Below are 20,878 nucleotides of genomic sequence, written 5' to 3' on the forward strand. Positions count from 1 at the left end.
CAGTTCTTGAGGCAAGGATGGGATGTAGAGGGCGTTCTTGAACGTAACTTTACACCGACGCCCCTTACTGTCTATTAGACATACCTGTGCGTTTCCCTTGCCTTGTGCCAGCCCAAAAACACGTTTCCCATCTGCGAGCACCATGCTGTGTTTCTCCGGCCTGAAATTGCTCACAAAGTTCTTAAACCATCTTTTGTCGTTCATAATGTGGGACGATGCACCTGTGTCCACAATCAGTACCTTTTGTTGCATCTGCTGTGCTGTCCAGTTGGTATTCTCAGTCTCCGTCTTGAAGGAGTAATCCTCACCTCCGGTTGCTCTCCTGGCGTCATCATGTTGCATTTCATGGCTGCCACCGCCGTCATCGTCTCCGCCTTTTTGGACGCACGCGTACCGAGCGCTTTGTCCGCGCTTCTTCCGGCATGCTTTGTCCGCGTGTCCTGTGTGTTTACAGAAACTACACCAAACAGTCTTTGAGCAGTCATCTTTACGGTGACCCTTTTCGCCGCATCGCCAACACGCCAGCCCCGTCGGCGGTCCGCTTTTCTTCTTTTGCGCCGCCCGTGCTTTCATCACTGTCCCTCCGGCCTCCTCGGCGAGTGATCCTGTGTCTTCCGCTGCCTCGAAGTTCCATAATTTGGCCTTGAACTCCCCCAGCGAAACGTCCGTTGAGCCGTGCGTCACCATTAACGTGAAAGGCTTATATTTTTCCCGGTAGCCCTCTCATGATCATTGCCATCATCAACCCTTCGCTCGCCATATAATATAATGATATTCTGTTCAGCTCTGATGACTTATTCAGTCACAGTCTCTGTGTCCGCTTTCTTCAGCGCCGTCATCAATGTATAGGGAGACAATGCCTTTGCCGATATAGTGTTCTCTCAACACTGAGGGTTTCCAGGCCCTTGTCTTTTGCGTCTCTGAATATGAGTTGTTAGCGCCATTTCCCAAATGTTTATATTTTTATGGATAATGATTGCAAATATTTGTTTTTTGCCATTTATATGTTTGTGAGAAGAAATTATACATTTCTTTGTCTTTTGTAATTATTTTGATTTGTGGAGTGAAATGTGTCAACGTTAGAGGGCGCAATTCTTTATTTACTGTAATGCACGAAGAAGAAAGTGTTTTTTGGTTGAAGAAGAAATAAAGATGATGGTGAAGGAGCAACACTGTCTTTTTGCCGTGCTTCGACCATCAGTGTTTGTTCACGCGTAAAAAGTTGTTTTTATTCGCCACCAAACGAAGAGGTTGAACAACGAAAATAAGAAGAAACTAATGGAATCTAAAATAACCTCTACACATAGCATTTCCATGAGCTGCCCTCACATTCACAGCACTTCATGGACAAATACGACGAAGCACATTCTCCACATGGGCTGTAGAGGGAAATATACCAAATTGGGCACTGGAGGACTCACACAGACGCTATCAAAAGAAACACATTCCGAAAGACAGAACAATTGGAGATCGGAGCACATGCACATACGCATACACACACACAGACATAAACATACACCTGCACATACACGTGCACATACACGCGCACACACCGACAAGATTACAAAAGAATGCCAGCGGAGAGAGAGACGGAGGGACTGCCCGCCGGAGAAGGCCAGCCTTGGCGTGCCAGTCTTGGGGACCAGACGGGAATCAACTTATCCAGACGATGACTAACCTGGGGAGTACCTTCCCTTGGACGTGGACCCGTACCGTGGGAGGGAGCGAGGACGACCGATTCAACCTACATTACCCTTGACATAAAAAACTTAAGCTGGGCTGAAAGATGGCGCGCATTTTTCGACTGTGCTCGCCCGAGTGCAGTTTTCTCGTGAGATTAAGAAAAAGACGCCCAGATATCTGTCTTTGTACTATTTCCTGAACTCCAGAAATTGAAGAAACTAAATATCGGAACTCTAATCAGTTGTTGAGTCTTTTTTTTACCCTTTTCTTCTTGAGCACAAAAAACGAACACGCATTGGAGTAAGTTTGGCTTTTAAAGGTTGATTTATTAACTACTTCTTATTTCCACGGTGACCCAACTCCAACAATAACATGACAAATATTTGTCATCTCATCAATATTTGCACAACAGAGTACTGAGTTTCGAGATCCTCACTATAATAGTTCTCAAAATTATATTTCTTGTCAATTTAGCTTAGTTAAGGGATATTTTATTGACAATCTAATATCAATCTACAAAGACAGAAAACAAATTGGTGGTGGTGGGGGGGCGCGAATCTTTTTCTTCTTGGTAGGGGCGGGTGTGAAATAATTGAGAAGCACTGCTAGTATATGCAGACATTATATTCATACAATCTAGCAGCCCGAGTGAACCACAGTATTGTTGCAAGTTCGGAAGGAGAAACGTAAACGTCCCACTGCTGTTCCAGCAGCGGCTTCTCGGGAAATAGGCGGAAGTGACGTCGGAGCGAATTTAGTTATTTTGTTAATTTTTTTCATCAACCGAATTAAAATGTTATATAAAATATATATCAAAACAGAACAGCCAGGGGTAAAAACAAACACAGAGGCAAAGAAATATATTTGAAAAATACGCGCTTAAAGCATGACGTCATAAGCAAGCGCGCAGCTTCCGAAGGACCTCGACCACATCCACCGACCCGTCCACACCGGAACAAAAACACCCACCGCTAAATTCTTCTGATTTAGTGTGCAACTGACTGCAATTTTTCTCAAAGGATGTCCAGTGCTACTCTAAAGTACTACGACATAATTCATTAAGTCTTTGTGTCCCGATAACCTCATCTTCGCGCGTTGATGCTTTTCGGTGTAGTTAGCTTAGCTTGTTAGCTAGCTAGCCGCTAACGAAAAGAGGCACATGACTCATCGCCAAGCAGAGATCAAGTGCAGATTTTTTGGAGTCATCATTTGAAAATGTGTGAAAGAACGTCACCCAAGTACAAAGAGGAACTTTGTGGAATAAAAGAAGAGAACGAGCAACATCTTCAACTGCTGGACGAAGTTTGCAACCAGCCTCGTGTTGTGCTACACAAAGCAGGTTTGTACCCGTCCGACTCTCATTTGCTTTGTAAAGAACGACTTTCTATCGTTAAAAATATGCATCACAACATTAAGTTGTTTGGGGAAATGCGTTCAAGGTTATTGCCGTTTTATTTTTAAATATTGCCTTTTACTTGCAGGTCTGCTGAACATTTGTTTTTGCCAAATGAAATCAGTGTAGAAAATATATGCCAAATAATAACCATTAGTGGGGGCTAAACGCCATGTTTTTTCCCAGTATAAAATTTGAACTGATTATTTAACATTTTACATTTTCTGTTTTTTATATCTTGTTCAAGCAATTCCTTACGGAAGGAATTCTGCTTGAATCTAAAATATGTGCACACTGCGGCGAAAACATTAATGGCGGTTGATCAATTTTAGTGGATAAAACACAAAATACGTTGTTTTTTTTTTTAAATCAAGTACGTATTGGTCTTATTTATTTATTTATTAACTTTGTACTGGCTTCGTCGGGTGCAATTCAAGTTTTGTGCACAAGTGCATCGTTTCACCCCATCCAAACATTTAAAATACATTTAATGCATCCATCCAGGGTTGCACGGATCTCATCAGTGAACAAGCGCATGCTGCAAGGAATGCATCTGCATCTTTGGCTTACTATGGGCTTAAAAAGGGAGTACGCCACAACCCCCTTTTCTACCAACAAGGCCAGGAACATTTAGTTCCTGGTCATAAAGTTCCTGTGGCCCAGGTGGTTTGCATCTCCCCCACAACTCATAGTTCCCGGTAATTTTTGCAAATGACGATGACGACGGAATAATGGGAGGTGTTGTGTTACTTTGTTACTCATTACTGACACCCGATGGCTGTTATGCATCATTGCAGGTACAAAATAATTAAGTGAACTCTAATATTATTATGGTGTATCTTAGTCTAATTTTAATACATATTGGATAACTTTAAAATATACGGTCATTATTCAAATATGTCAACATGAAAGTCAGAGTGAAAGTGTTGTTGCTTAATGCTTATGTGTAAGAACTTTTACTCTTCAAACGTAATTTTGTTTTAAAATTTATTTCAAAACAGAAATTTTATAAAAATAAAAAGGGTAACGTCGGAACTTACTCGCAGGATAAATGTCATTTTGGGTTAAAAAAAAGTAACGTAAATCATACAATAAATAGCGACTCTGATGCCAGGGCTCCTTGAATTCTTTTAGGGATCCAGATTATAATGGAAGCAAAAAGTACCCACGATGAAACTATCCATAAATGCAAAATGAAATACTTGGAAACATATTTCGCTTGAAGGATTCCTATTTTATCAATGACATTATGTTGCGATGGCCCCCAGTGGCCCCCCATTAATATCTTAGGGTCCCACAACAGGTGTTCCATCAGACGCACACGATAGTGTGTGCTAACTTCAGCTCGCTTCCAGAAACGTCTGTGACTATGTCAGGAATGAAATCGGGCATCAGCCGCAACGTGCTTCCTTTTTAAATGCTCGTTTATCACTGTTGTGCTGCTAAAAGGAGGTTTACATCGTAGGACGTAATTTTGTGAAATGCCCCCATGGTCTGGTCCAAATCGGGGTCGCATGCATTGCTCCGTGTGCGGCAGGCACAAGTTAAGGTAGCACGGGAGAAATAATATAAGACAGTCGCCGCCTGAACTTTGACTTGACCAAACCAAATTTGTCTTTTTGTGTCCCGCAGACGTCAGTGTATACGATCTCCGTTCTGTGAAAGAGGAGCCAGACTTGACTCACATCAAAAAGGAGGAGGAAGAGGCGGAGGTCAACAAGTCACCAGTGAACGTTGTCCCTAAAAAGACTGAAGAGGATGAGAGTGAGGACAACAGAGGGGCGGAGCCGACAAGCAGCAGCTCAAGTCATCACTTGACAACAGAAGGTGATGAAGACCACTGGGGGCCATCACAAGCACAAAATGAGGGCACATCAGACGCTCATGACGATGATGATGATACTAATGATGATGATGATGATGATGATGATGGGCAAGCCAAAGGTGAAAGGGCATGTCACACTGACTCATTAACTTCAAAGCTGTCGTTAAAACCGCACACGAGAACACACAGTGGAGAAAAACCTTTTTCCTGCTTGGTTTGTGGTAAAAGCTTTTCTCTAAAATCAAATTTAACATACCACACAAGAACACACAGTGGTGAAAAACCCTTTTCGTGCTCAGTTTGTGGTAAAAGCTTCTCTCGAAAGACTCATTTAGTAAGGCACACAAGAACACACAGTGGAGAAAAACCTTTTTCTTGCTCAATTTGTGGCAAGAGTTTCTCTCAAAATTCTCATTTAACAATCCACACAAGAACACACAGTGGTGAAAAACCCTTTTCGTGCTCAGATTGTGGGAAAAGCTTCTCCCATAATTCTAATTTCACAAGGCACGCAAGAACACACAGTGGAGAAAAACCTTTTTCCTGCTCAGTTTGTGCCAAGAGTTTCTCTCAAAAGTTGCATTTAACAAACCACATAAGAAAGCACAGTGGTGAAAAACCTTTTTCCTGCTCAGTTTGTGGCAAAAGCTTTAATGTAAAGTCATTTTTAACAAATCACACAAGAACACACACTGGAGAAAAACCTTTTTCCTGTTCAGTTTGTGCCAAGAGTTTCTCTCAAAAGTCGCATTTCACAAGCCACACAAGAACACACACTGGAGAAAAACCTTTTTCCTGCCCAGTTTGTGCCAAGAGTTTCTCTCAAAAGTCGCATTTCACAAGCCACACAAGAACACACAGTGGAGAAAAACCTTTTTCCTGCTCAGTTTGTGCCAAGAGTTTCTCTCAAAAATCGCATTTCACAAGCCACACAAGAACACACACTGGAGAAAAACCTTTTTCCTGCCCAGTTTGTGCCAAGAGTTTCTCTCAAAAGTCGCATTTCACAAGCCACACAAGAACACACACTGGAGAAAAACCTTTTTCCTGCTCAGTTTGTGCCAAGAGTTTCTCTCAAAGGTCAAGTTTACAAAGCCACACAAGAACACACAATGGAGACAAGCCATTCAGTTGCAGCGTTTGTGCTAAAACATTCTTCACTAAACAGCATGCTGAGAGACACAATTGTGCTGGTGAGAATTGCAGCGATACTTGAAGATTAAAAAAAGAAAAAAAAATGAAAGAACCGACTCTTTGTGGTAAAATGTAAATGTGATTTTCAATAAAATATGATGAAATTGAATTTTGCAAAGCTCTTTTATTGACACTAAGCCAATGTGATCAGTGCCAGAAGAACCATTGTGTCTGAGTGATGGTGAGTTTTTTTGTGTGTTAACATCAAACATGTAAATAAAATTTATTGCCTTTGCCTGGAATAACATTTGTTAATGTTTTGCTTTTCAGTTGTCTGTTTAATCGTACCTAATGGAAACGGTGTGAGAAGAAACGGTGCTTATGAAATCGTTGCCTTCCACAATCATCAATGAAATCACTTGTTCCACTTGCTCAACTGGCCTTCATTACGCTGTGTGAAAAGGTGAAAAACTGATCTCGAAGTTGAACTATAAAAAGAACCAGAAAGAGAAACGCAAATAGTCTCAATTTCTCTCAAAGGTTTTGGAATGTCAGGAGTTGGCAACTTGATGGCGACTGGAGTCAGCGCTGGTTTTCGCGCTGTGTTTGGCTGGCTCGTATATGTATGGTCCATTGAACATAACTCAAACTCTTCGAATATCCCCTCACATACATTTAATATTTCACTTTCTGAATACATTTCTGACTGGCTAAATACACTTTCTAGGTTGAGCTCTATCAAGTGTTTGGGGTTTGTTGCTCAGCAGAATCTCACTTCGGAAAAAACTATCATTTTGTCAAATATACCAAATATTTTTGTTCATGCTATATTATATTTTTTTTACTTTGGATTGCTTATATAATGAAATCGGGAAATATTATAATGTAAAATTAGCAACGACATACAGACTTAATGCAATTAATAAGAAATATAGAAACATTTTATAAATATTGAACACATTGAGAAGAGTCCTAATCTTGAAATAAATATTGAAATATAAAAAATACTTATGTATTAAATTAATTCAATAACCCGACCCTGGATGAGCGGCAGAAAATGGCTGGATGGATGGAATAATTTAAATTGTACACATATTCAAATGAACAAATATGTTAAGAAATAATCAAGAGTGAAATAAAAAGGTTTAAATTAATATTGATATAATTTTGCATATTAAAATAATTGAATAAATGTTGTATTATTACATAAGCAAGCTTAAATATAAATTGAAATAAATGAAAAAAAAAGTTGTGTATTTTTAAATGGCCTAATATAGATATGGGAAGTAATTCTCTTTATAAGATAAGATAAGATGTCCTTTATTAGTCCCACAATGGGGAAATCTGAAGTGTTACAGCAGCAAAGATATAGATCACACAGAGTCGGCGGCGTAATGTAGCCGTTAATGTGTAACATTAGCAGCAGACATTCATAAAAAGCATGCAAATATACACAGTATAAACGTATCTAAGTGTAAGGAAACACTCCTAATGCCTGTCTATTATACAGAGGGGGAAACGCTGTAATGATAAAAACTACTGAATGATTGAAAATACTGCAATCATAAAAATATTGCAATGATAAAAGTACTGTAATGGTAAGAGTACTGACATGATAGAAAAGTACTGCATGATAGAAAATACTGCAATGATAAAAGTACTGTAATGTTAAAAAGTACTGCAATGATAAAATATACTGCAATGGTAAAAGTACTGTAATAGGAAAAGTACTGCAACAATAGAAAAATACTGCAATGATAAAAGTACTGCAATGATAAAAGTACTGTAATAGTGAACGTCCTGCAATGGTAGAAATGCTGCAGTGATAGAAGTACTGTTATAAGAATACTGTAATGGGAAACAAAATACATCATTGGTCAATATTTAAGTACACCATTGGCTGAAAGTACAGTCGTAGTATATATTGCATCCTAGGACTGCACAATTGCACTAATGCCCTCCCGTTTGTAGGCCTGACCCAATGTTCTTGTTAAAAAGTCGGACAGCAGTCGGCAGGAAGGAGCGACAAAATCTCTCTTTGGTACAGCGAGGGTGTAAAAGTCTATCACTGGAGGAGCTGTGGAGTGTTCTCAGAGTGTCATTGAGTGGGTGGGCTGGGTTGTCCAGCATTGATGCCAGTTTCACCGTCATCCTCCTGCCCCCCACTGACTCCACAGAGTCCAGGGAGCAGCCCAGGACAGAGCTGGCCCTCCTCACTAGTTTGTCCAGTCTCTTTTTGTCCCGGCCCGAGATGCCTCCTGCCCAGCAGACCACTCCATAGAAGATGACCGGTGAAACCACCGAGTCATAGAAGTTCCTGAGGAGTGTTCCCCGAACGCCAAAGGACCTCAGCCTCCTGAGTAGGAAGAGTCTGCTCTGACCCTTCCTATAGAGAGCGTCTGTGTTGTCGCTCCAGTCCAGTTTATTGTTCAGATGAACACCCAGGTACTTGTAAGTTGAGACCCTCTCAACGTCTGTTCCCTGGATATTCACTGGTGCAGGTGGAGAGTGCCGATACTTGCGGAAGTCCACCACCAGCTCTTTGGGTTTCCCAGCGTTGATTTGGAGGCGGTTCTGCTGACACCAGTCCACGAACCCCTGCGTAACCCCTCTGTACTCCCGATCGTCATTGTCAGTGATGAGGCCGACAATCGCAGAGTCATCAGAGAACTTCTGCAGGTGACAGGTTGTGGAATTGTATTTGTAGTCCGAGGTGTAGAGGGTGAACAGGAAGGGAGCCAGCACAGTTCCCTGCGGCGCTCCCGTGCTGCAGAGGAGCACGTCAGACACACAGTCCTGTGTCCTCACGTACTGTGGCCGGTTTGTGAGGTAGTCGTGAATCCATGTGATGAGGTGATGGGCCACTCCCGCCTGCTCCAGCTTGTCTCCCAAAAAGGCGGGCTGGATGGTGTTGAAAGCACTTGAGAAATCAAAGAACATGATGCTCACCGTGCCCCCCGCCTTCTCCAGGTGGAAGAGTGAAGTGTGGAGCAGGTAGATGACGGCATCATCCACACTGATGCCAGGCTGGTATGCAAACTGGAGTGGGTCCATTGAGGAGCTGACCAGGGGGCGCAGATGGACGAGGACCAGTCTCTCCAGGGTCTTCATCAGATGAGACGTCAGCGCCACTGGTCTGAAGTTGTTGAGTTCCTTCGGATGGGGTGTCTTTGGAACCGGAACCAGGCAGGATGTTTTCCACAGCTGGGGGACTCTGCCCAGCTTCAAGCTCAGGTTGAACATGTGCTGGACGATTCCACACAGCTGGTCTGCGCAGGATTTGAGGAGCTGGGAGATGATCCCATCTGGGCCTGCCGCCTTCCTCGCCTTCATCTTCCTCAGCTGGTTCTTCACCTGAGATGTTGTGAGGAACAAAGCTGAGCAGGAGGAAGTGGTGGTTGTCTGATGAGGCTGGGAACTGGAGCCTGTGGAGAGAGAGAGGGGCGAGAGAGGGGGAGAGAGGGTCTTGTTCGCAGTGGCAGGAGGGGTGGGTGGGGGCTGCATCAGGGAAGCCTGAGCGGGGTCAGACATTTGATCAAACCTATTGAAAAATAGGTTCAACTCATTTGCCCACTGAAGCCCCCCCCCCTTCTGGGTCTTACCTGGTTGTCCGTGGCCTGAGATGGTCTTCAGGCCCCTCCAGACATCCCTGGCATTGTTCCGCTGCAGTTGTTCTTCCATCCGCATCCTGTAGGACTTTTTCCCCTCTCGGATCCTCCTTCTCAGCTGACGCTGCACTCTCTTCAGCTCGTCCTTGTCGCCTGAAACAAAAGCCCTCTTTTTGTCCTTCAGGAGAGCTTTAATGTCCGGTGTGATCCAGGGTTTGTTGTTGGAGAAACATCTTACAGTCCTGGTGAGAATGGTGTTCTCCATGCAGAAGTTAATGTAGTCTGTCTTAACTGTTATTTCGGTATTTATTTAAGTACTTTAATATTTCATTATTCGTTTCAGTATTCGATAAACTACCTTAATTCACTATTAATTTCAAGATTCATTTAACTGTTTTAGGAATAATTTAGTATTCTATGTTTAATTGTTACAGAATTTACTTTTTAAATTTTATTTTAACTATTTTGTTCAATCTTAATCTTATGGAAAATTATTTAGCAAGCAGCAACACAAGGTTTTTAAAGATAAAGATAAAGATGTCCTTCAATAGTCCTACAATGGGTAAATTTGCAGTGTTACGACAGCAAAGGTATAGATCACACAGAGGCGGTGGTGCAATGTAGCCGTTAATGTATGACATTAGCAGCAGACATTCAGAAAAAACATGCAAATATACACTGTATATACGTAAATACACAAATCCCCCTGAATATACACACTTACATCCCACAACATATACAAGTGTAAGGAAACACTCAGAGAGAGAAAATTAATAAAATGCTGCAATGATAAAAAATACTGCTGTCATAACCCGTGTCGGTCATGTCAGTGTTTTTGTTATTATTTTCTTCACCTTCCTGCCATGTGCTCATTCTGTTTATTTAGTCAGCTGAGTGGGACGTTCCCTCCAGCACTCGTTCCCCACCAGCCACGCACCTGTTCCCCGTTACCCTCACACACCTGATGCCCATCTGCTCCCCTAATTACTGGACTATTTGAACACCTCACTCCGACAACTCATAGGCGGTGCATTCCTCCGTTACGGACTGTCACGACGGCTCTCTGCTCTCGTTCATGCTCTTGTCCGCATCCCCGCTCTCGTCCCCGCTCTCGTCCCCGCTCTCGTCCCCGCTCTCGTCCCCGCTCTCGTCCCCGCTCTCGTCCCCGCTCTCGTCCCCGCTCTCGTCCCCGCTCTCGTCCCTGTCCTTGCTCCCCACTCTTGTGATCCGGTTAGCCACGTTAAGTTCGTCTTTCTTATTTTGCACCCTGCCCCGTTGTCTGTCATTATTTTGGTCCCCTAATAAATTGCTTAAGTTACACCTTCTCCAGCTTCCCCGCATTCTGGGTCCACCTCCTCCTCGCCGACCGGCGACCCTGACAACTGCAATGATAAGATGACTGGAATGGTAAATGAAGGATTGTATTATGATTGCTGGCATTATTTTAAACACTTACAAGACAGAAGGTCAATTATTTAATTTAGCAGGTTCTTATTTACGGAATATGTTAAACATTGATGAAACAAAAAGCATTTATCAGATGAAAGTAGAAGCACGGGTCACAAGAATAACTGGGATTGTAGTCCTGATGTTTTCTGATTTATTATATTTTTCTCATATGCTAAATTTATAGTACTTAGTTTAAATGTGTGAAATTTATTGAAATTTTGGGTAGTGAGAACAAATTTGCACACATAGCATTTCCATGAGCTGCATTCACAGCACTTCATGGTCTAATACGACGCTCATTTTCCACATTGGCTGTAGAGATGCAAACATACCAAATTTGGCACTAGAGCTGTAACATAGACACTATCGCAAAAAATACATTCCGAAAGATATGACAATTGGAGATCGGAGCACATGCACATACGCATGCATACACACAGACACGGACTTACACTTGCACAAACACGTGCACATACACACGCACACGTGCACACCGACAAGATTACAGAAGAATGCCAGCGGAGAGAAACGGAGGGACGGCCCGCCGGAGAAGGCCAGCCTTGGCGTGCCAGTCTTGGGGACCAGACGGGAATCAACTATCCAGACGATGACTAACCTGGGGAGGACCTTCCCTTGGACGTGGACCCGTGCCGTGGGAGGGAGCGAGGACGACCGATTCAACCGATTCAACCTTCATTACTCTTGACATAAAAAACTCCTATAAAAACTGAAGCTGGGCTGAAAGATGGTGCACATTTTTTGACTGTGCTCGCCCGAGTGCAGTTTCTCGTGAGATTAAGAAAAAGCCACCCAGATATCTGTCTTTGTACTATTTCCTGAACTCCAGAAATTGAAGAAACTAAATATCGGAACTCTAATCAGTTGTTGAGTCTTTATTTGACCCTTTTCTTCTTGAGTACAAAAACCGAACACGCATTGGCGTAAGTTTGGCTTTTAAAAGTTGATTTACTAAATACTTCTCATTTCCACTGTGACTCTACTCCAACTAAAGCTGTTGCTTTGTTATTCATATAGAATTTTTGTTTAAAATCCCCCTAGCTCTTCTTTTTGTCTTTTCTATATTATGTACGTATTAATAACTGTTTGTTAATGTTAATAAAGTTTTTGACAAAAAACGTATTCGTAAATATTTATCATGTCACTGATGGTGGAGTGGTACACTCGCCTGAGTTGTGTGCAGGCAACGTGGGTTCAGTTCCCTCTCAGTGACGGTGTCTATGTCTGCCCTGTGACTGGCTGGCGACCAGTTCAGGGTGTCGTGTGCCTTTCGCCCCGAAGTCAGCTGGGATAGGCTCCAGTACCCTCCCGCGACCCTGGCCAGGATAAGCGGTGAGGATAATGAAATGACATGACAAGTATTTGTCATCTCATCAATATTTTCACAACAGAGTACTGAGTTTCGAGATCCTCACTATAATAGTTCTCAAAATTATATTTCTTATCAATTTAGGTTAGTTAAGGGATATTTTATTGACAATCTAATATAAATCTACAAAGACAGAAAAACAATTGGTGGTGGGGGGGGCGCGAATCTCTTTCTTCTTGGTAGGGGCGGGCGTGAAATAATTGAGAGGCACTGCGAGTATATGCCGACATTATATTCATACAATCTTGCAGCCCGAGTGAACCACAGCATTGTTGCAAGTTTGGTCGGAGAAACTTAAACGTCCCACTGCTGTTCCAGCAGCGGCTTCTCGGGGCATAGGCGGAAGTGACGCGTGAGATGACTCGCCAATGTGGCGTTAATTTAGTTATTTTGTTAATTTTTTTTATCAACCGAATTAAAATATTATATAAAATAAATATTAAAATAGAACAGCCAGGTGTAAAAAACCCACTGAGGCAAATAAATATATTTGGAAAATACGCGCTTAAAGCATGACGTCATAAGCAAGCGCGCAGCTTCCGAAGGACCTCGACCACATCCACTGACCCGTCCACACCGGAACAAAAGCAGTCCACCGCTAAATTCTTCTAATTTAGTGTGGAACTGACTGTAATTTTCTCAAAGGATGTCCAGTGCTACTCTAAAGGACTACGACATAATTCATTAAGTCTTTGTGTCCCGATAACCTCATCTTCGCGCGTTGATGCTTTTCGGTCTAGTTAGCTTAGCTTGCTAGCTAGCTAGCCGCAAACGAAAAGAGGCACATGACTCATCGCCAAGCAGAGATCAAGTGCGGATTTTTTGGAATTATCATTTGAATATGTGTGAAAGAACGACACACAAGTACAAAGAGGAACTTTGTGGAATAAAAGAAGAGAACGAGCAACATCTTCAACTGCTGGACGAAGTTTGCAACCAGCCTCGTGTTGTGCCACTCAAAGCAGGTTTGTACACGTCTTACTCTCATTTGCTTTGTATAGAACGACTTTCTTTCATTAGAAATATGCATCACAACATTAAGTTGTTTTGGCAAATCGTTCAAGGTTATTGCCGTTTTATTTTTAAATATTGCCTTTTACTTGCAGGTCTGCTGAGCAATTGTTTATGTCAAATGTAATCAGTGTAGAAAATATATGCCAAAGAATAACCAATAGTGGGGGGTGAACTCCATGTTTTTCCCAGTATAAAATTTACATTTAAAATAACAAAATAACATTTCCTGGTTTTTATATTTTGTTCAAGCAATTCCTTACGGAAGGAATTCCGCCTGACTCTAAAAATGTGCACACTGCCGCGAAAACGTCAATGGTGGTTGATCAATTTTAGTGAATAAAACACAAAATATATATATTTTTTTTTTAAATCAAGTACGGATTGGTCTTATTTATTTATGAACTTTTTACTGGCTTGGTCGGGTGAGAGTCAATGAACCTCGGGTGGCCCTGCACTGTTTTGTGCACGTGTGCATCGTTTCACCCCATCAAAACATTTAAAATACATTGAATGCATCCATCCAGGGTTGCACGGATCTCATCAGTGAACAAGCGCATGCTGCAAGGAATGCATCTGCATCTTTGTCTTACTATGGGCTTAAAAAGGCTGAAAGTCACAACCCCCTTTTCTACCTACAAGGCCAGGAACATTTAGTTTCTGGTCATAAAGTTCCTGTGGCCCAGGTGGTTTGCATCACCCCCACAACTCATAGTTCCTGGTAATTTATCCAAATGACAATGATGATGGATCAGTGGGGGGTCTTGTGTTACTTTGTTACTCATTACTGACACCCTATAGCTGTTAAGCGTCATTGGAGTTCCAAAATAATTCAGTGAACTCTTAAAATATTATGGTGTATCTTAGTTGAATTCGAATACATATTCCAAAAACGTCTGTGACTATGTCAGGAATGAAATCGGGCATCAGCCGCAACGTGCTTCCTTTTTAAATGCTCGTTTATCACAGTTGTGCTGCTAAAGGGAGGTTTACATCGTAGGACGTAATTTTGTGAAATGCCCCCATGGTCCGGTCCAAGTTGGGGTCCACGCATTGCTCCGTATGCGGCAGGCACAAGTCAAGGTAGCACGGTAGAAAATAAGACAAAGTCGCCGCCTGAGGTTTGACTTGACCAAACCAAATTTCTTTCTGTGTCCTTCAGACGTCAGTGAAAACGATCTCCTTTATGTAAAAGAGGAGCCAGACTTGACTCACATGAAAAAGGAGGAGGAGGAGGAGGAGATCAACAAGTCACCAGTGAACGTTCTCCCTGTAAAGACTGAAGATGAAAACAAGGATGAGAGTGAGGACAACAGAGGGGCGGAGCCTACACGCAGCAGCTCAAGTCATTACGTGACAACAGAAGGTGATGAAGACCACTGGGGACCATCACAAGTACATAATGAGGACACATTATCAGACGCTCATGACGATGATGATGATGATGATGATGATGGGCAAGCCAAAGGTGAAAGGGCATGTCACACTGACTCATTCACTTCAAAGCTGTCTTTAAAAAGTCGCAGAAAAACACACAGTGGAGAAAAACCTTTTTCTTGCTCAGTTTGTGGCGAAAGCTTCTATCAAAAGTTTGATTTAACAATCCACACAAGAATGCACAGTGGAGAAAAACCTTTTTCTTGCTCAGTTTGTGGCAAAAGCTTCTATCAAAAGTTTGATTTAACAATCCACACAAGAATGCACAGTGGAGAAAAACCCTTTTCTTGCTCACTTTGTGGCAAAAGCTTCTCTCGAAAGGGACAATTAACAAGGCACGCAAGAATGCACAGTGGAGAAAAACCTTTTTCTTGCTCAGTTTGTGGCAAAAGCTTATCTCAAAAGGCACAATTAACAAGGCACGCAAGAACACACAGTGGAGAGAAGCCTTTTTCATGCTCAGTTTGTGGCAAAGGATTCTCTGAAAAGGGAAATTTAACAGCACACACAAGAACACACAGTGGAGAAAAACCTTTTTCTTGCTCAGTTTGTGGAAAATGCTTCTCTCAAAAGTCAAGTTTAACAAAACACACAAGAACACACGGTGGAGAAAAACCTTTTTCCTGCTCAATTTGTGGTAGACGCTTCTCTGTAAAGTCATATTTAACTTGCCACACAAGAACACACACTGGAGAAAAACCTTTTTCTTGCTCAGTTTGTGGCAAAAGCTTCTCTCAAAAGTTTGATTTAACACTCCACACAAGAACGCACAGTGGAGAAAAACCTTTTTCCTGCTCAGTTTGTGCCAGGAGTTTCTCTCTAAAGTCGCATTTACGAACCCACACAAGAACGCACAATGGAGAAAAGCCATTCAGTTGCAGCGTTTGTGCTAAAAAATTCTTCACTCAACGTATTGCTGAGAGACACGATTGTGCTGGTGAGAATTGCAGCGATCCTTGAAGCTTAAAAAAAAAAGAAAACAAAAAAACTGAAGGAACTGACTGTGGTAAGATGTAAATGTGATTTTGAATAAAATATGAAAAATTTACTTTTGCAAAGCTCTTTTATCGACATTAAGCCAATGGGATCAGCGCCAGAATAACCAATGTGTCTGAGTGATGATTTTTTTTGGTGATTTTACATCAAGATGTAAATAAAATTAATTGCCTTTGCCTAGAACAACATTTGTTAACGTTATGCTTTTCAGTTGTCTTTTTAATCGCACCTAATGGAAAAAGTGTGAGAAGAAACTGTGCTTATGAAATTGCTGCCTTCCACAATCATCAATAAAAACACTTGTTCCACTTGCTCAACTGGCCTTCATTACGCTGTGAAAAAGTGAAAAACAGAACTTGAAGTTGAACTATAAAAAGAACCAGAAAGAAAAACGCAAATAGTCTCAGTTTCTCTCAAAGGTTTTGGTATGTCAGGAGTTGGCAACTTGATGGCGACTGGAGTCAGCGCTGGTTTTCTCGCTGTGTTTGGCTGGCTCGTATATAAATGGTCCATTGAACAAAACTCAAACTCTTCAAATATCCCCTCACATACATTTAATATTACACTTTATGAATAAATTTCTGACTGGCTAAATACACTTTCTAGGTTGAGCTCTATCAAGCGTTTGGGGTTTGTTGCTAAGCACAATCTCACTTCGGAAAAACTATCATTTTGTCAAATATACCAAATATTTTTTTTCATGCTATATTGTATTTTTTATACATTGGATTATTTATATATTGAAATAGGAAAATATTAAAATTTAAAATTGGAAACCACATACAGCCTTACTTCAATTAATAAAAATAGAAACATTTTATAAATATTGAACTAATTGAGAAGAGTCCTGATCTTGAAATAAATATTGAATTATAAAAAATACTAAAAAATTAATTCAATAACCCGACCCTGGATGAGCGGCAGAAAATGGCTGGATGGATGGAATAATTTAAATTGCACACATATTCAAAAGAACAAATATGTTAAGAAATATTCAAGTGTGAAATAAAAAGGTTTAAATTGTTGATAATTTTACATACTAAAACAATTAAATAAATATTGTATTATTACATAAGGAAGCTTAAATATACATTGAAATAAATAAATAAAAAAGTTGTGTATTTTTAAATGGCCTAATTTAGATATGGGATGTAATTCTCTTTATGAAACTATGAAGGGACTGGAGCTCACAGAAGTGACCAGTCTTGGTTCTGAAGTTCCGATGTAACCAGATACTGCCCTGAGAGAAAATAGGCCTGAGCATTGTTTATGGTGGGGGCAATTCTCTCGCCAGGTCAGTGACCTTCCAGGGTATGGAAGTAATTTAAGGTGCCTTCAGTGAAGTCCTACTTTGTCCTACTTGAATGAACCCCCATCAAAATACCATCATTTATGACACCACGGCTGGACAAATAATATCCAGAAACACACTTACGCACCACTGAGTGAGTGTTGGACGATATAGCTTCTCTTGAAAGGTCCGACTTGAAAATCTCCTTGCAAGTGTATCTGCAATTAAATCCACAGGACCGTTTCAAACTTGTCTTTATCTTCGGGTTCATTGAATACCTCGATGGCCTCGGCTCCGGCATTGGTTCGCAAAAGGGCTATTTTTCTTTCGTCTGCTCTGTTACCGACTCCCTCGGCGGCAAGGTAGAGCAGGAATTGTTGCTTGAAAGCTCGCCAACTCACGTCCACATTTCCCGTCATTTTCAGTGCTTCTGGTGGCCTTACGGAGTCCATCTCGCGTCAGTCCTTTTCTTGACCCGCGACCTGGTACCATGTAATATTCTGTCTTCTATCTTAAGAAGTCACGCAGGTAACGTGATGCTGCAAGCTTGTTTCTCTTTATTTACTGACTTGCATTCTCGTCTATGTGCGTACACACTTGTTCGTCTGGTAACCAAACACACGTCAGGCAATACTGCCAACTAGTGACTAATGATATAACTGCTATCATTACAGTTACTGTTGGAGTTGGGTCACCATGGAAATGAGAAGTAGTTTGTAAATCAACCTTTAAAAGCCAAACTTACGCCAGTACGTGTTCGTTTTTTTGTACTCAAGAAGAAAAGGGTCAAATAAAGACTCAACAACTGATTAGAGTTCCGATATTTAGTTTCTTCAGTTTCTGGAGTTCAGGAAATAGTACAAAGACAGATATCTGGGCGGCTTTTTCTTAATCTCACGAGAAACTGCACTCGGGCGAGCACAGTCGAAAAATGTGCACCATCTTTCAGCCCAGCTTCAGTTTTTATCTGAGTTTTATATGTCAAAGGTAATGTAGGTTGAATCGGTCGTCCTCGCTCCCTCCCACGGCACCGGTCCACGTCCAAGGGAAGGTCCTCCCCAGGTTAGTCATCGTCTGGATAAGTTGATTCCCGTCTGGTCCCCAAGACTGGCACGCCAAGGCTGGCCTTCTGCGGCGGGCAGTCTCTCCGTCTCTCTGCCCGCTGGCATTCCTCTGGAATCTTGTTGGTGTGCATGTATATGCAGGTATACGTGTATGTGCATGTGAATGTGCATGTGAATGTGCGTGTGTATGTGCACGTGTATGTTCAAGTGTGTATGTGCGTGTGCTCCGATCTCCAATTGTTGTGTCTTTCGGAATGTGTTTTTTGCGATAGCGTCTGTGTGAGTCCTCCAGTGCAATGTGGAGAATGTGCTTTGTCGTCTTTGTCCATGAAGTGCTGTGAATGCAAGTCATGGAAATGCTATGTAGGCAAATTTGTTCTCACGACTGAGAATTTCAATAAAGTTCACACATTTAAACTAAGTACTATAAATTTAGCAAATAAGAATAATATAATAAATCAGTAAACATCAGGCCTACAATCCCAGTCATTCTTGTGACCCGTGCTTCTAATTCAATTTGATAAATGCTTTTTGTTTCATCAATGTTTAAAATATTCAGTGAATATGAACCTGCTAACTTTAATAATCGACATTCTGTCCCGTATGTGTTTAAAATAATGCCAGTAATCGTAATACAATCCTTCAATCCCCGCCGAAAAAATATCTTACCATGAAAATGAAAACACAACCTGTGGCCACAAAAAATGCATGCGGCAAGAAATATACTATGACCCCACCCCCTAGTGGGGTCGATCCCAATCAAAGTTATATTAGACAACAAAAAGTAACAAATTAACTAGTGCCGTCCCGCAATTAAAATTCTTAACTAAATAATTGCAACACTACCGTCATTAATTGCACTCAATCACCTTTTTAAACTTGTTTGTGAAGCTTGTATCAGTCACTTGAATAAGATATTGTAATTAACGTAGACCCACCAAATTTTATATCTATTTCAATTCCCAGACTGTTGTAAAAGCTTTTTTTGAATATAATTTAGACAGTGGCATCCTCACAGGCATTGCCCCCAGAAACAATTTTCCAACGTATACATTTAGTTTTGCCGATAATCACCACAATCCAGCAGTGTTGGTTCGCATTAATGTCCGAATGATATCCAGCTAATATGGCACAATGTTAGAATTTGGCTTTGCAAGATGGGCAAATTATTCCTGAATTAGAGAAAATTTAGTTCACTGAGTTCAAATATCTAACTGTCTAGAGATTATAAATTAAGCTCTGAGCTAACGCTCCAATTTTGACCCTTTTTTGGCAAATCTTCAAAGCAAACCAAATGAAATAGTAACAATTTATGATAAAAATAAAAAATAAAATAAAAATCCCAAAACTAGAATTACGCAGATACCAAATTAAACCTTTCTTTTTACGGGAAGAATAGGTGCTCTCCAAGACGTAGACAGCTCCAAGATCGCTGCAGTCTTCACCTCCTATTGTCTCCCGAATGCCTCCCTCCACCTCCAGGCTGTGCCAACTCTGATTCTGTCAACTGGGCGAGGGTGTAGAGACAGTAAAACAATTGGGGGAGCTGTGGAGCAGAGCCCAAAATCAGTCGGGCCCCGTGTCCACAACCCATCCGGCAGAGACGCACACAGAGCGACCTCTCCCGAGTGACCCGTCTCGTGAAATTTTGAAATTTAGTCACGTTCCCAAAACCGAAGAATTTGTAGTGGGTGCTGAAGTATGATACCCTGTTAGTGACGCAGAGTATTCAACATTCGTAATAGACGTCTGAACCCAGCCAACCGCCTCGACACTCCGCTTTACCATGGGGCCTAGATCTTTAGTATGAAGATCTAGGCCCCAATAGTCAATGTGATTTGTGGCTCAGCGAAAGTAAACAATTCATACCATTTCTGCTGCTCAGGGACAAGGCACGCATGCGAGGCAACGCCGGTAGACATAACACATATATAATCCTAATGCAAGATGAACTCCTGACTAAATTTGGATGAATGCATTTTGATAAACCAAATCATGTGTGCGATCATATGTACAGTGTACAATGTACTGGGTCAATTGGTGAATGGGTGGAGGTTGGATCAGGAACAGGGCATACCCACCGCGGGAGGATGGATAACCAGGTTTCAGAGCTGCCCTCAGATGTTTCAGTTCAGCCAGTGGAATGGAGGAGAGCACCACATATGCTCCGCGGCCCCCTGTCATGGAATGGGGTACCAGCGGGTTGGTGTCAAGAGTGCGTTGGGAGTGGGTAACGGTGGCGCCCCCTGCGCTGGTTGAGCTCTGGGCGACAGGAATGGCACCGGACCAGAGGATGGCACATTCCAGGAAGTGGCTCGGTATGGACAGCTCATCACCCAGTGACCCCGCAGCAAGAGCACACCCCACTCACAACCCCCGTCTATAACCACCCCTACCTCTGTTACCGCAATCCCGACCTCGTTGACCGGCCGGGTACGGACAGCCAGTCTGCTGTGGTGCTGCGTCAACCGAACCTTGCCTAGGAGCAGCAGAAGCGGAAGGCGCAGGTGCAATGGGAGCTGCATGCATTAGCTGCCCCACCCCTTTTTTAAAAATTTTTTTATTTTATAATTTTTAGCCCTCTTGGCCACCTGAACCTG

General features: G+C 41.9%; 2 protein-coding genes across 2 annotated transcripts; both read left to right on the forward strand.

The window, feature by feature from the left end:
- The first annotated feature begins 2,632 nt into the window (after positions 1-2,632).
- Positions 2,633-6,120, forward strand: LOC148342382 (uncharacterized). Its single transcript, XM_088288352.1, has 2 exons — positions 2,633-3,022; positions 4,709-6,120. Exons 1-2 carry the CDS (start codon positions 2,899-2,901, stop codon positions 6,115-6,117), a joined length of 1,533 nt encoding a protein of 510 aa, XP_088144478.1. The 5' UTR covers positions 2,633-2,898; the 3' UTR covers positions 6,118-6,120.
- Positions 6,121-14,675: 8,555 nt separating this feature from the next.
- LOC148342383 (uncharacterized) lies at positions 14,676-16,236 on the forward strand. The gene has a single exon (XM_088288353.1). The coding sequence runs from the start codon at positions 14,706-14,708 to the stop codon at positions 15,885-15,887; it is 1,182 nt and encodes a 393-aa protein (XP_088144479.1). The 5' UTR covers positions 14,676-14,705; the 3' UTR covers positions 15,888-16,236.
- The last annotated feature ends 4,642 nt before the right edge of the window (positions 16,237-20,878 follow it).

Source organism: Idiotropiscis lumnitzeri, chromosome 2, assembly GCF_059441095.1.
Source record: "Idiotropiscis lumnitzeri isolate Australia: NSW breed Sydney's pygmy pipehorse chromosome 2, RoL_Ilum_1.0, whole genome shotgun sequence".
In the NCBI taxonomy this organism is placed as follows: Eukaryota; Metazoa; Chordata; class Actinopteri; order Syngnathiformes; family Syngnathidae; genus Idiotropiscis; species Idiotropiscis lumnitzeri.

Coding starts and splice junctions, on each gene's coding strand:
- LOC148342382 (XM_088288352.1), top strand. CDS start 2,899: ATGTGTGAAAGAACGTCACCCAAGTACAAAGAGGAACTTTGTGGAATA. Junction 3,023..4,708: donor TGTTGTGCTACACAAAGCAG/GTTTGTACCCGT, acceptor TGTGTCCCGCAG/ACGTCAGTGTATACGATCTC.
- LOC148342383 (XM_088288353.1), top strand. CDS start 14,706: ATGAAAAAGGAGGAGGAGGAGGAGGAGATCAACAAGTCACCAGTGAAC.